Genomic DNA, 12,898 nt, shown 5'->3' with positions numbered 1-12,898 from the left:
AAGTGGGCATAGAGGGAGCCTACCTCAACATAACAAAGCTCCTATACGACAAACCCACAGCAAGCATCATTCTCAATGGTGAAAAACTGAAAGCATTTGCTCTAAGATCAGGAACAAGACAAGGATGTCCACTTTTGCCACTGTTATTCAACATAGTTTTGGAAGTCCTAGCCACAGCAATCAGAGAAGAAAAAGAAATAAAAGCAATACAAATTGGAAAAGATGAAGTAACACTGTCACTGTTTGAAGATGACATGATACTATACATAGAGAATCCTAAAGATGCCACCAGAAAACTAGAGCTACTCAATGAATTTGGTAAAGTTGCAGGATACAAAATTAATGCACAGAAATCTCTTGCATTCCTATACACTAATGATGAAAAATCTGAAAGAGAAATTAAGGAAAGACTCCCGTTTACCACTGCAACAAAAAGAATAAAATCCCTGGAATAAACCTACCTAGGGAGACAAAAGACCTGTATGCAGAAAACTATAAGACACTGATGAAAGAAATTAAAGATGATACAAATAGATGGAGAGATATACCATGTTCTTGGATTGGAAGAATCAGTATTGTGAAAATGACTATACTACCCAAAGTAATCTACAGATTGAATGCAATCAAATTACCAATGGCGTTTTTTACAGAACTAGAACAGAAAATCTTAAAATTTGTATGGAGACAGAGAAGACCCTGAATAGCCAAAGCAGTCTTGAGGGAAAAAAACGGAGCTGGAGGAATCAGACTCCCTGACTTCAGACTATACTCCAAAGCTACAGTAATCAAGACAATATGGTACTGGCACAAAAACAGAAATACAGATCAATGGAACAGGATAGAAAGCCCAGAGATAACCCCATGCACCTATGGTCAACTAATGTATGACAAAGGAGGCAAGGATATACAATGGAGAAAAGACAGCCTCTTCAATAAGTGGTGCTGGAAAACTGGACAGCTACATGTAAAAGAATGAAATTAGAACACTCCTTAACACCATACACAAAAATAAACTCAGAATGTGTTAGAGACCTAATGTAAGACTGGACACTATAGAACTCTTAGAGGAAAACATAGGAAGAACACTCTTTGACATAAATCACAGCAAGATCTTTTTTGATCCACCTCCTAGAGTAATGGAAATAAAAACAAAAATAAACAAATGGGACCTAATGAAACTTCAAAGCTTTTGCAAAGCAAAGGAAACTACAAACAAGACGAAAAGACAACCCTCAGAATGGGAGAAAATATTTGCAAACAAATCAACAGACAAAGGATGAATCTCCAAAATATATAAACAGCTCATGCAGCTCAATATTAAAAAAACAAACAACCCAATCCAAAAATGGGCAGAAGACCTAAATAGACATTTCTCCAAAGAAGACATACAGATGGCCAAGAGGCACATGAAAAACTGCTCAACATCACTAATTATTAGAGAAATGCAAATCAAAACTACAATGAGGTATCACCTCACACCAGTTAGAATGGGCATCATCAGAAAATCTACAATCAACAAACGCTGGAGAGGGTGTGGAGAAAAGAGAACCCTCTTGCGCTCTTGGTGGGAATGTAAATTGATACAACCACTATGTAGAACAGTTTGGAGGTTCCTTAAAAAGCTAAAAATAGGATTAGCATATGACCCAGCAATCCCACTACTGGGCATATACCCAGAGAAAACCGTAATTCAAAAAGACACATGCACCCCAATGTTCATTGCAGCACTATTTACAATAGCCAGGTCATGGAAGCAACCTAAATGACCATCGACAAATGAATGGATAAAGCTGTGGTACATATATACACTGGAATATTACTCAGCCTTAAAAAGGAACGATGTTGGGTCATTTGTAGAGACGTGGATGGATCTAGAGACTGTTATACAGAGTGAAGTAAGTCAGAAAGAGAAAAACAAATATCGTATATTAATGCATATACGTGGAAGCTATAAAATTCACATGGATGAACCGGTTTGCAGGTTAGAAGTAGAGACACAGATGTAGAGAACAAACGTATGGACACCAAGAGGGGAAAGTGGCATGGGGTTGGTCGTGGTGTGATGAATTCGGAGATTGGGATTGACATATATACACTAATATGTATAAAATAGATAACTAATAAGAAACTGCTGTATAAAAAAATAAAATAAAATTCAAAAATTGAAAAAAAAATATATAGCAGCTATTTTTAGGCATTGGACAATAGGCAGCCAAAGACAGTGATGGTCACCATTCTCCCTGAAGAAAAAGAAGGCTCAGAAGAAGCATCATACAAGGCAAAAAGGTTTAAAAAAAAAAAAGAAAAAGAAAAATTTCTCTCATGTTACCGAACCTGAAAGATACACAATTTTTAGACTAATTCAGTGTAAACAAGTAAATGTGAACTAGTAAACTAAATTAGGACAATCAGAATGGACAGAATCGTTTTTCTAAAATTGTCTTTTCTAAAACTGATTTTCTTTGGCTGTATACTAAGATTTGTAAACTCCAGCTTAGTTCATTTGAAGATACTTGAAATATTATACTAACTTATAAGAAGCAGGTCAATATCTTTAAAAGAATTATTTATGTAAGAAACAGTCAGTGGTGTTGTAAAAGCAAATGATTCTTAAGAAACACACGTTTAGAATAAAAGTAAATACTATTCTCCCTTATATTCTGAGTCAGAGATAAAATGCCCTCAACTTTAAGAGTGATACTGTGAATAAAACCGTTCTTCATATTTTAAGTTTCAACAGTGGGAAACGAAGAGTCTACATTGAAACTTTGAGAATATAATTGTGAGTGAAGTTTAGGCCCAAATAAGAAGTTTGATATATTTTATTTATTCTCTTCTTAGATATGATAGAGACAAAGTATATGATAATAGAAACCATTTCTTTCTTTTTCCTGGATATGGCCTTTATAAATTTCCACAGATAAGATTGTAGGTCATTCCCTCCTAAAATGTCAAAAATAGCTCCTCTTTTCTCTATGGCTTACGCCTTCATTATTTCAGGTAATAGGAGTTTGGGGGGAACTATTACAAAAATAGTTATGTTTATTTATGTTCATCTGTTTGTTCAAAGATTCAGACTACTTTTTTTTTTTCCAAATTTACCTCCATGCTTTCCTAAGGCAGGTAGAGGATACATTTTTACCTTTCTTACTAGGAGGGAGTTATTTAACCTCTTGGTGCTACTCTTTTAATTATTTAAGTAGAGATCATTTCCACCCTGAAAGGGGTGGATGACTTAGATTACTGTTCTTAAAGTTTTATATTACAGAGAGCTTTTAGAAGACTTATTAGCTTTACTGATGCTATTATTTGATATTCCCTTATTTTTTAGAATTTTACCTTTCTTAATTCCACCATTTGGTTTCTCAGTGTGCAAGCAGTAACCGTAGTTATGGTCATGAGGAAATGAGGAAAGAGTATGAGAATTTTCAGTCCTTATGAAGACATTAGAATTTTGCTCTTCAAATTGTCAGTAGCACAGAGAAAGCTTCCCTTGGTATCATCCCCTTGACCCCAGTCTTAGGAGTTGGATTACTGAGGCAAAGCAGAAAGCATGTACGTTTAAGCCCGTATCTATTCCAGTTTTGCTGGATCAATTGATATGCCCATAGTAATCATCTGGAGAGATAAATTATTCCTCCTCTGTGAAAAGGGGATAATAATAATGGCTTCCTCATAATGTCACACATGTAAATTCCTTAGCCTTGCACATACTAAGAATTTAATGCGGGCTTCCCTGGTGGCGCAGTGGTTGAGAATCTGCCTGCCAATGCAGGGGACACGGGTTCGAGCCCTGGTCTTGTAACATCCCACATGCCGCGGAGCAACTGGGCCCGTGAGCCACAATTACTGAGCCTGCGCGTCTGGAGCCTGTGCTCCGCAACAAGAGAGGCCGCGATAGTGAGAGGCCCGCACACCGTGATGAAGAGTGGCCCCCGCTTGCCTCAACTAGAAAAAGCCCTCGCACAGAAACGAAGACCCAGCACAGCCATAAATAAATAAATAAATAAATAAAATTTAAAAGCAGGCATCTAAAATTAAAAAAAAAAAATTTAATTCTAGTCATTATTATTGAAATTTGTTAAAAATGTCTGTATTGGAGACATTATTATTGAAATTTGTTAAAAATGTCTGTATTGGAGCCATAAGAATTAGAGACTATGATTAATTGTTACTGAATTGGTTGCCTGGACCCGCACCAGGGTCCTAGCCTAGGCCGAGGGGTCTCAGCCGGAGAGGTTCTTTTTCCACTAAGATTCACACAGCCAATAATGAAACTGGCCGAAGAATGGAGGAGTGTGGGAATTTAGTTCGCAAATCAACTTCTCAACCTGATTCGGGCTGAGACACCATAGATATAGAAGGGTCCGGGTAAAAGGGAAAGAATTGAGTAAAGAGAAGTATTCATAAGATATCTGAGAACAAGGCTGTGGTTTGGACCCAGAACTGAGGCAACACCCCTTTTCAGTCCTTGTATGGACTTTTCCAGTTGTCATGGCAATTGTCAACTGTCATGGTGCTCATGGTTGTGTCATTTAGCATGCTAATGTATTACAGTGAACGTACCGTGAGGCTCAAGGTCCACTGGAGATCAGGTTTTCTGCCATCTTGGGCCTAGTTGGCTCTAACCAGTTCTTGTTTTTCTGTTTGCAGCTTCCTCCTTTTGTAATTGAGCATGAAACTCAGATAAGGGCAGTTAGTTTCCATTTGAGGGAGGGGAGGAGGTATGATTCCTGGGCAACTGCCTTGGTGACATAATTCCTGACATATTTTACCAAACTATTTAAGATGTTACAAATACTATTCTTAAGTCTGATAGAGGTTATTAATAAAATCTCATTGTGAAAAGTCTTTGCCCTCTACCCCCGAAGTAAGATGACTTGGTCTTTTAGAATTACCGAAATTGAAAAAAAAAAAAAAAAAAAAAGCAACTTAGAGCCATCCCATTATCCTACAGTGATAACCAGTGCGTAAATTGTAAAATAGTTAACGAAATTAGAGATCTTTTGTACCATACATAGTTCTTATTCCACATGTACAAACAGAAAAAAAAGTTATGCCAGAAAAAGTATTTTTTAGGATTTCAAAAACTAATCTCACTTGTGGAATAAAATATGCCATTTTATGTATCAATTAGTATCTATACACTAAAAACGTGTATAGGTAGTATAGTATTTCATTAACTGTCTCTAAGTGCTTAATTTTAAAATTGGAGAAAATTTAGTTGATTTTACTACTTTTATCTAACAAAACCTTCTTTTAAGAGAATTTTGGAGTGAAATCTTTCTGGTCAACTTTTATTTCCATTTACCTTATTGACGATTGGGCAGGAATGGGACTTGTGAACCAGTTTCTGATGTAAAAGAATCTTATTTGTGTGGGTGTTTTGTTTTCTGAGCTCCCTAAGCAGGTACACACCTGGATGTGATTTGTACATACTTCATGTAAGTTAATTTGCATACTCACCTTTCCTGATCTTTCAGTTTTCTTTTTAAAGAAAAGATTCCTGAAAAAGGGTAATGACTTTAGCCTTTGTGCATACATTATTTCTACATTTCTTCTGTTTTGCTCTGATGATTACACACTCCTGCCTTCATCAATTAAAAACGTTATTCAATCAGAAGGTAGTTATGGCACTATTAAGTTTCATCTCTTTTTTGGTTTACTAGATACCTGTGGAGGGAGGACAGGAGCAGCAGACAGATTCCACCAAAGGGCGATGCCTGAGGAGAACTGTCAGTGTCCCTTCCGAGGGTCAGTTTCCTGAGTACCCACCAGAGGGCGCCGCTAAACTGGGTAAGCTAATGTAAAAGGGAAGAAATTCCTAGTTTTTTTTTTTTTTTAATTTATTTATTTATTTATTTTTGGCTGTGTTGGGTCTTCGTTTCTGCGCGAGAGCTTTCTCTAGTTGTGGCGAGCGGGGGCCACTCTTCATCGCGGTGCGCGGGTCTCACTATCGCAGCCTCTCTTGTTGCGGAGCACAGACTCCAGACGCGCAGGCTCAGTAGTTGTGGCTCACGGGCCTAGTTGCTCCGCGGCATGTGGGATCTTCCCAGACCAGGGCTCGAACCCGTGTTCCCTGCATTGGCAGGCAGATTCTCAACCACTGCACCACCAGGGAAGCCCAAGAAATTCCTAGTTTTTATCCGGTAATTTATGGACTTGTTATTGAGTGTTACAATAAAACAAAACATCCTTCATTTACTGTTAAGTAAGTACTTTAAAATATAGTATGTTAACCAAGAATTAGAGATCATTAGAAAGTTTTATTCTTTATAACCAAGTGGCAGCAAAGTTATTTTACAGAGAGAAGATTTATCTGAGCGCTAGCTGGTTTCTGTAAACTCCTAGGCAAGCCGGATGATATGTTGTTTCTGATTTTACTGCTTGGCTTTAAATTTTGAAGGAACATTAGGTGATCTTATTGAGGCACTGATATTCACTGGGGAGCCAGTTTTGGTTGGAAACTTAGTATTGAATGGTTTGTGCCCTGTTCACACAGCTCCTGGTGTTGTCTTGTATAATGTAATGTCAGATTAGGCTAGTTTAGCTGAGCTAATTTTATATGACCCATGTAAATTATATTCAGGACTGTGGTTGGAGTGGGTGACAGAAGGGAGACATCAAAAAACCCCACTTGAGTTGTTATATACTACAGGAATTAATGTCAATATCAAAGCTGCTCTTTCCCTGTTTCCTACCAAATGATTCTGTTTGGTGTTTTGCATGCTTACCAATGGATATTTAAATAATTAGACCAGTCAGGTAATTTTAAGTGAACATAATTAAGATTAAATAAAATAATGAAAGAATTTGAAAAGTAGGAGTTGCTTTGGTGTTTTGCATTGTGGTATTATTGTTTGCTTAGTGAACCTAGACATTTAGTCATAGACATTTAGTAGGTAGATGAAACAGAATCATTTATTGTCTCTATGTTTGTTAGTGTGGATAATTTTGTGATTTTGTTGTATTTTTGAAAATCAGGGTTTTGGTTTTTTTGTTTGTTTTTGCCTTTTCCTTCATTTCCTTTCATTTTCTAAATGGAGCTCAGATTCTTAGTCAGAATTTGAATCCTTTAGCTCTCTTTTTATCCTGTGACATTTATTGCTTTTCTAGACATTAGTCAGGTTAGCAAACACTTTTCTCCAAGGGGTCATACTTGGAAAAATCAAATTTTCCTCGCATCCATTGTACTTCTTTAGCATGTGTTGAAACCAATTTAGGTGTGGGCTTAAATTATATTGCAAACCTTCCTGGATGTAACCATTTTATAGCCTGTTTGTATTTCACATACAAGTTCTATGTGAATTGGACTAGCTCAGAGTCACCTTCTTTCAACTCCTTTGCTGTCATTATTTGTAATGTTATGTTGATGACTCTCTTTGCCACTTCTCTAGGGTCCTTTGACTATTCACACTTTGATCCACAAAAGTCAACTGATTTTTGAGGAACTGTAATTGTAGTCTGAATAACTATTATGACTTTATAGGAGAGAAATATGTAGTAAATTGTTAAATGTCTCCAACATTCCAGGTACAGGTCCAAAAGACAAACTAAGATGAGGTGGCCAAGATGTGTAGTCCAGAGCCAATCCTCCACCTTCTGTCCTTGACAACAAGTCTGGCAGCCGCCTTGACTCATGGCAGTCCATGATCATTTTTGGAGTGGATGTCCTAAATTAGCATTAGGAGCTATGGCCCATAAATATTAGAGAGAAAAAGACTACTTTTAGAGCCATTCTTCCTTATATGACAGTCTAATGTTGAATTAGATAATTATTCTGTTGTTCTATTTTTATTTCTCAGTGGTTTGTCTTGAGGCAAAATTTCCTGCTGTCAGCTATTTAATTGAGCAATTGCTATATATGTAACATTTATGCCAGTCCCTAGGAATGAAAAGAGATAGAGATAAGATTTCTGCCTTTAGAAAATTCTTACTTAGTTAGGAAGATAGATTATTGATGCCTATTCATAGTATATACTATTATTGTTGTATATTGTGTGGCTTTTATTGATTTTTATTTTTTAAAAACATTCATTTATGTGACAAATAATTATTGAGTGTCAACTATGTGCCAAATGCTGTTTTGGGAACTTGAGATATAGCAGTGAAAAAAAAAGTAGACAAAAACCTCTCCCTTAGTGGAGCTTACATTCTCTTGAGTAGTGACAGACAATAAGCAAGAGTAATAAGTAAAATATATACTGTGCTAGAAGGTGATAAGTACAGAGAAAAAAATAAAGTAGGGATCAGGGATAGGAAGTGTCAGGGAAGTATAATTTTAGCTAAGGTGACCAAGGAATGCCCCACTGTTGAGTGACATGTGACTAAAAATTTGATAAAAGTGTGGATATAATGCATGTGGATACCTGTGAGTGAGGGGTTTCACTCGGGAACAGCTAGTATAAAGTAGGAATATGCTAAGAGTGTTGCAGGAACAGCATAGAGGCCAATGAGACTGGAACGGAATGAACAAGGGCGAGAGTAGTTGGAGATGACATCATTGAGTTCTTTGGCAAGCAGATCATAAAGGTTTTGTAGGTCATCGTAGGAGCTTTGGCTTTTACTCTGGGAGGTGGGGAGCCACTGACCTCTATACTGAGACTAGGGAAGCAAGAATGGGAGTTTAGAAACTAATTAGGGTGCTATTGCAATAATCTAGACAAGACATGGTAGAACTTGGGCCATAATGGTAGTAGTGGAAGGGCTGAGAAGTGACCAGATTATATTTGAAGGTGGAGCCAACAAGCCAGTTCGCTGGTTGGATTGGATGTGGGAAGTGAGAAACAGAAGAGTGAAGAATTTTGGCTAGAGCAGCCGGAAGAATGAAGTTATTTTTTAAAATAAGGAAGACTGGGAGAACCAAGTTTGAAAGTGGGACTGCCAGGAGCTCAGTTTGGACATCTTAAGTTCGAGGATCTTATTAGATACACAGATAGAAATAAGAGAGTCTGGAAATTAAGGGAGAAGTACAGACTGGAGATACAGATTCAGGCTTTTAGCAAATAGATGGTGTTTGAAGCCATGAGATTGAGTGAGATCATCAAGGGAAGTGTATTTAGGTAGAAGAGAAAAGCTCAACACTAAGCCCTGGAACATTTAGAGGTTAGGAAGATGAGGAAGCATTAGTAAAGGATGGACCAGAGAAAGAGAATGAAAATATAGAATTTTGTTTCCAAATAAGTAGGTCAAGTGTGTGGGGAAGCCCTTCTGTTTTTGCAGGGTTCTTTCCCTTTGCAAGCTCTGCATTCTCTTTGTTCCTCACCAGTAGAGGAACCCCAAGGAGGACAGATCAGTTTTTGCAGATGTAAAACCATGGCATACATTTTGATTTCAGGTGTGAGGCAGTCAACTATGGAGAAATGCCCACTCGTGAAAAACATGCACCGTTTATTCTACCTCAGAGAATTCATAAAAGAAAAGAGCCCTGTGAATATAAAGGATCTGTGAAGAACTTTTGTTAGTGGCTGCCAATTTACTGTCCTTCAGAGACTTCAAACTGGTGAAAAAACATGAATGTAAAAAGGATGGGAAGGCCTCTATTTCTGCCTCACACATTGTTCAACATGAGCAAATTCGTAGTGATGGGAAACCTAATAAATGTCAAGAACTTAGAAGAAAAAAGTGTGTGTGAAGAGGCAGAGTGGGGAGTGGTTAAGCCCAGAATGTCCTTCTCACTCGCTAGTTCTCAGTCTCTTGCATTCAGCAGCTTACAGATTACCCAAAATATAAAAAATTTATATTTACCCTGGCATTTGACACAGATTTTGATACAGCAAATTTTTTTCCGTTGAAAATGAGATATTTTCTTAAGGCATATGAACATCTGGCCTGAAGCACCCATTTCCAAATTTAGAAAACCTAGAAAAAACTATTTTCCCCTGGTAACAATATCCAGATTTTAATTTATTCATAAAAAAAAGATTTTTCAAATTGAAACCATGCAAAAGCATGATTTACTGAATTTTCAAAAGGAAATTACTTCTTCAGATGGTAGGGTCTTTGCATACAAGCAGTACAGGGAGGTATATAAATTGACCACATGAACTAGAATGAGTAAATATTCATATTCAATGTAAATATAACTTACATGAATTCAACTTTTTTTTAAAAGCCACTGGACACCTTTCAAGAACACTGTTAAATAGAGGAAAAGTGAAAGCTGAACAGTGGACAACATTTTTGTGACACATACATTTATAGAAGAAAATGTGTCTCTACTACTGCATGTTGTCTGCTGCCTGGCTGGGGGATAGCACAAAGGTGAATTGAGAAACTTGTCCAGTCTGGTTGTTGTGTTTCTTCGACATTCCAGTAAAGTTAATGCTTTGATGCCCAAATGGGCAAAGCAAAGTCAGAGCCTGAAGTGAGCAAGACCCTTGTTTGCAGGTGATGTCAGAAACGTGATAATAAAGCTGGTTTAATGAGAAAGTGCAAACACTCATAAGTGCATGCTTTCTCAATTCTCAAAAACAACGTTCAAATTGAACTGACACATTCAAAACCAAGCATCTAGTAATTCAAGGCTGCAGAGATCTCCATGCCTCTATTTTATTACATTGAGATAAAATCTTAAAAGTACCCCATGTTCTTACTTACAAAATCTCTGGATTTTTAAAAAACTGTGCCTATGATATCCCATTTGTTTCATTATCATGGAGTCCTCAAAACCCAGAAATATCTGGTAAATGTACTTAAAATTATAATTTCACATAGTATGCCTTTGATACACGTTAGCAAGCATAGGAAAAAAATATTAGAAGTCTTTTAGAGTCAAAGGTAGCTGTGCGAAATTTTCATGTTTATGTAAATGAAGAAGTCAAACAGAAAATCTAAAATAACACCACCAAAAAAAAGGGAAACTAAACTGGAAAAAATTTGAGGAAAAACCAGCCTTGCACCTATGTTTTCCTAAGTTTATTGACCCAAGTAATGAAAATTTGAGGAAATTTTTTAAAAAAGGAATATTAAAAAGTAGCATATACTAAGACATTTATAAAATTATTGAAAAGGATAACTCATTTAATCAAAATTATTAGAGGATACTGATTATTCAAATCTTAGCTTTAACCCTGACTGTCTCTGTTAAATTAGGCTGAGGTCTAACTTTATGTGTAAACTAATGACTCTTTTTATTCCCAAGACGTTCACTATTAGGAGTATTGACGTATTTTCAAGATGCTAGAGTCTTCTATAAAAATACAAGGTGGTAATGATAATATTGAAAGAAAGGGAAATGAGAGTAATGAAGATTTAATATTACAAGAAACATATCCTTCCATTTTTCAAATAATAGAATTTTATTTTTTCACATTAATTTTATTTTTTTTAATTTTTATTTTGTATTGGAATGTGTTTGATTAATAATGTTGTATTAGTTTCAGGTGTACAGCAAAGTGATTCAGTTACACATATACATGTATCTATTCTTTTTCAAATTCTTTTCCCATTTAGGTTATTGCAGAATATTGAGCCACGTTCCCTGTGCTATACAGTAGGTCTGTGTTGGTTATCTATTTTAAATATAGCAGTGTGTACATGTCAATCCCAAACTCCCAATCTATCCCCACCACCCACCCTTCCCCACTGGTAACCATAAGTTCGTCCTGTAAGTCTGTGAGTCTGTTTCTGTTTTGTAAATAAGTTCACTAAATAATAGAATTTTAAATGGTGATAAATAATGACTGTGTATAGTAGCACTCATTATTTAAATTGACTATTAAATTTATATATATAAAAGTATTTGTGATTATATATCCTTCGCTGTGTAAAAAGCATTTTAGTTTGATGTAGTTCCATTTCTTTATTTTTGCTTTTGTTTCCTTTGCCTAAAGAGACAGATCCAACAACTACTGCTAAGAACAATGTTAAAAAGCATACTGCCTATGTCTTCTTCTAGGAGTTTCATGGTCTTAGGTCTTACATGTAGGTCTTTAATCCATTTTGAGTTTATTTTTGCATATGGTGTGAGAAAGTAGTCCAGTTTGAATCTTTTGCATGTGGCTGTTCAGTTTTCCCAACACCATTTATTGAAGAGGCTATCTTTTCCCTATTATATATTTTTGCCTCCTCTGTCATTGATTAAGTGACCATATAAGCATGGGTTTATTTCTCTTACACTGATCTATATGTCTCTTTTTGTGCCAGTCCTATACTGTTTTGATTGCTGTAGCTTGTAGTATAGTTTGAAATCAGGGAACGTGATACCTCCAGCTTTGTTCTTCTTTCTCAATATTGTTTTGGCTATTTGAGGTCTTTTGTGTTTTCATACAAATTTTTGGATATTTTGTTCTATTTCTGTGAAAAATGTCATTGGTATTTTGATAGGGATTGCATTGAATCTATAGATTGTTTTGGATAATATGGTCATTTTAAAAATATTAATTCTTCCCATCTGTGAGCACGGTATATCTTTTCATTTGTCCATGTTGTCTTTAATTTCTTTCAGCATTATCTTATAGTTTTCTGACTACAAGTCTTTTAATCCTTAGTTAGATTAATTCCAAGGTATTTTATTCTTTTTGATACAATTGTAAATGGGATTGTTTTCTCAATGTCTCTTTCTGATAGTTTGTTATTAATGTATAGAAATGCATCAGATTTCTTATGTTAATTTTGTAGTCTGCAACTTTACCAAATTCATTTATTCTAATAGTTTTTTTTGGTGGCATCTTCAGGATTTTCTATATATAGTATCATGCCATCTACAAGCAGTGACTGTTTTACTTCTTCCTTTCCAATTTGGATTCCTTTCATTTCTTTTTTTCTTGCCTGCTGTGGCTGAGACTTCAAATACTGTGTTGAATGAAAGTAGACAGAGTGGGCATCCTTGTCTTGTTCCTGATCTTAGAGGAAATGCTTTCAGCTTTTCACTGTCTTGTATGATATTGACTCTGGG

At 36.0% G+C, this 12,898-nt stretch overlaps 1 protein-coding gene across 4 annotated transcripts in view; it reads left to right on the top strand.

Annotated features, from left to right (window-relative positions):
• Positions 1-12,898, top strand: part of RASAL2 (RAS protein activator like 2) — a 389,073-nt gene that overhangs the window by 199,424 nt on the left and 176,751 nt on the right. For all 4 annotated transcript variants that reach the window (XM_082366722.1, XM_082366723.1, XM_082366726.1 and 1 more), the window contains exon 3: positions 5,670-5,796. In XM_082366722.1, coding sequence (XP_082222848.1) covers positions 5,670-5,796 — 127 coding nt within the window. The remainder of the gene's footprint in view (positions 1-5,669; positions 5,797-12,898) is intronic.

The sequence above is a fragment of the Balaenoptera borealis genome (genome assembly GCF_965194805.1).
Source record: "Balaenoptera borealis genome assembly, chromosome: 1".
Lineage (NCBI taxonomy): Eukaryota > Metazoa > Chordata > Mammalia > Artiodactyla > Balaenopteridae > Balaenoptera > Balaenoptera borealis.
Note: the sequence above shows the minus strand (reverse complement) of the source record. Positions and strands in the feature narration are given on the sequence as shown.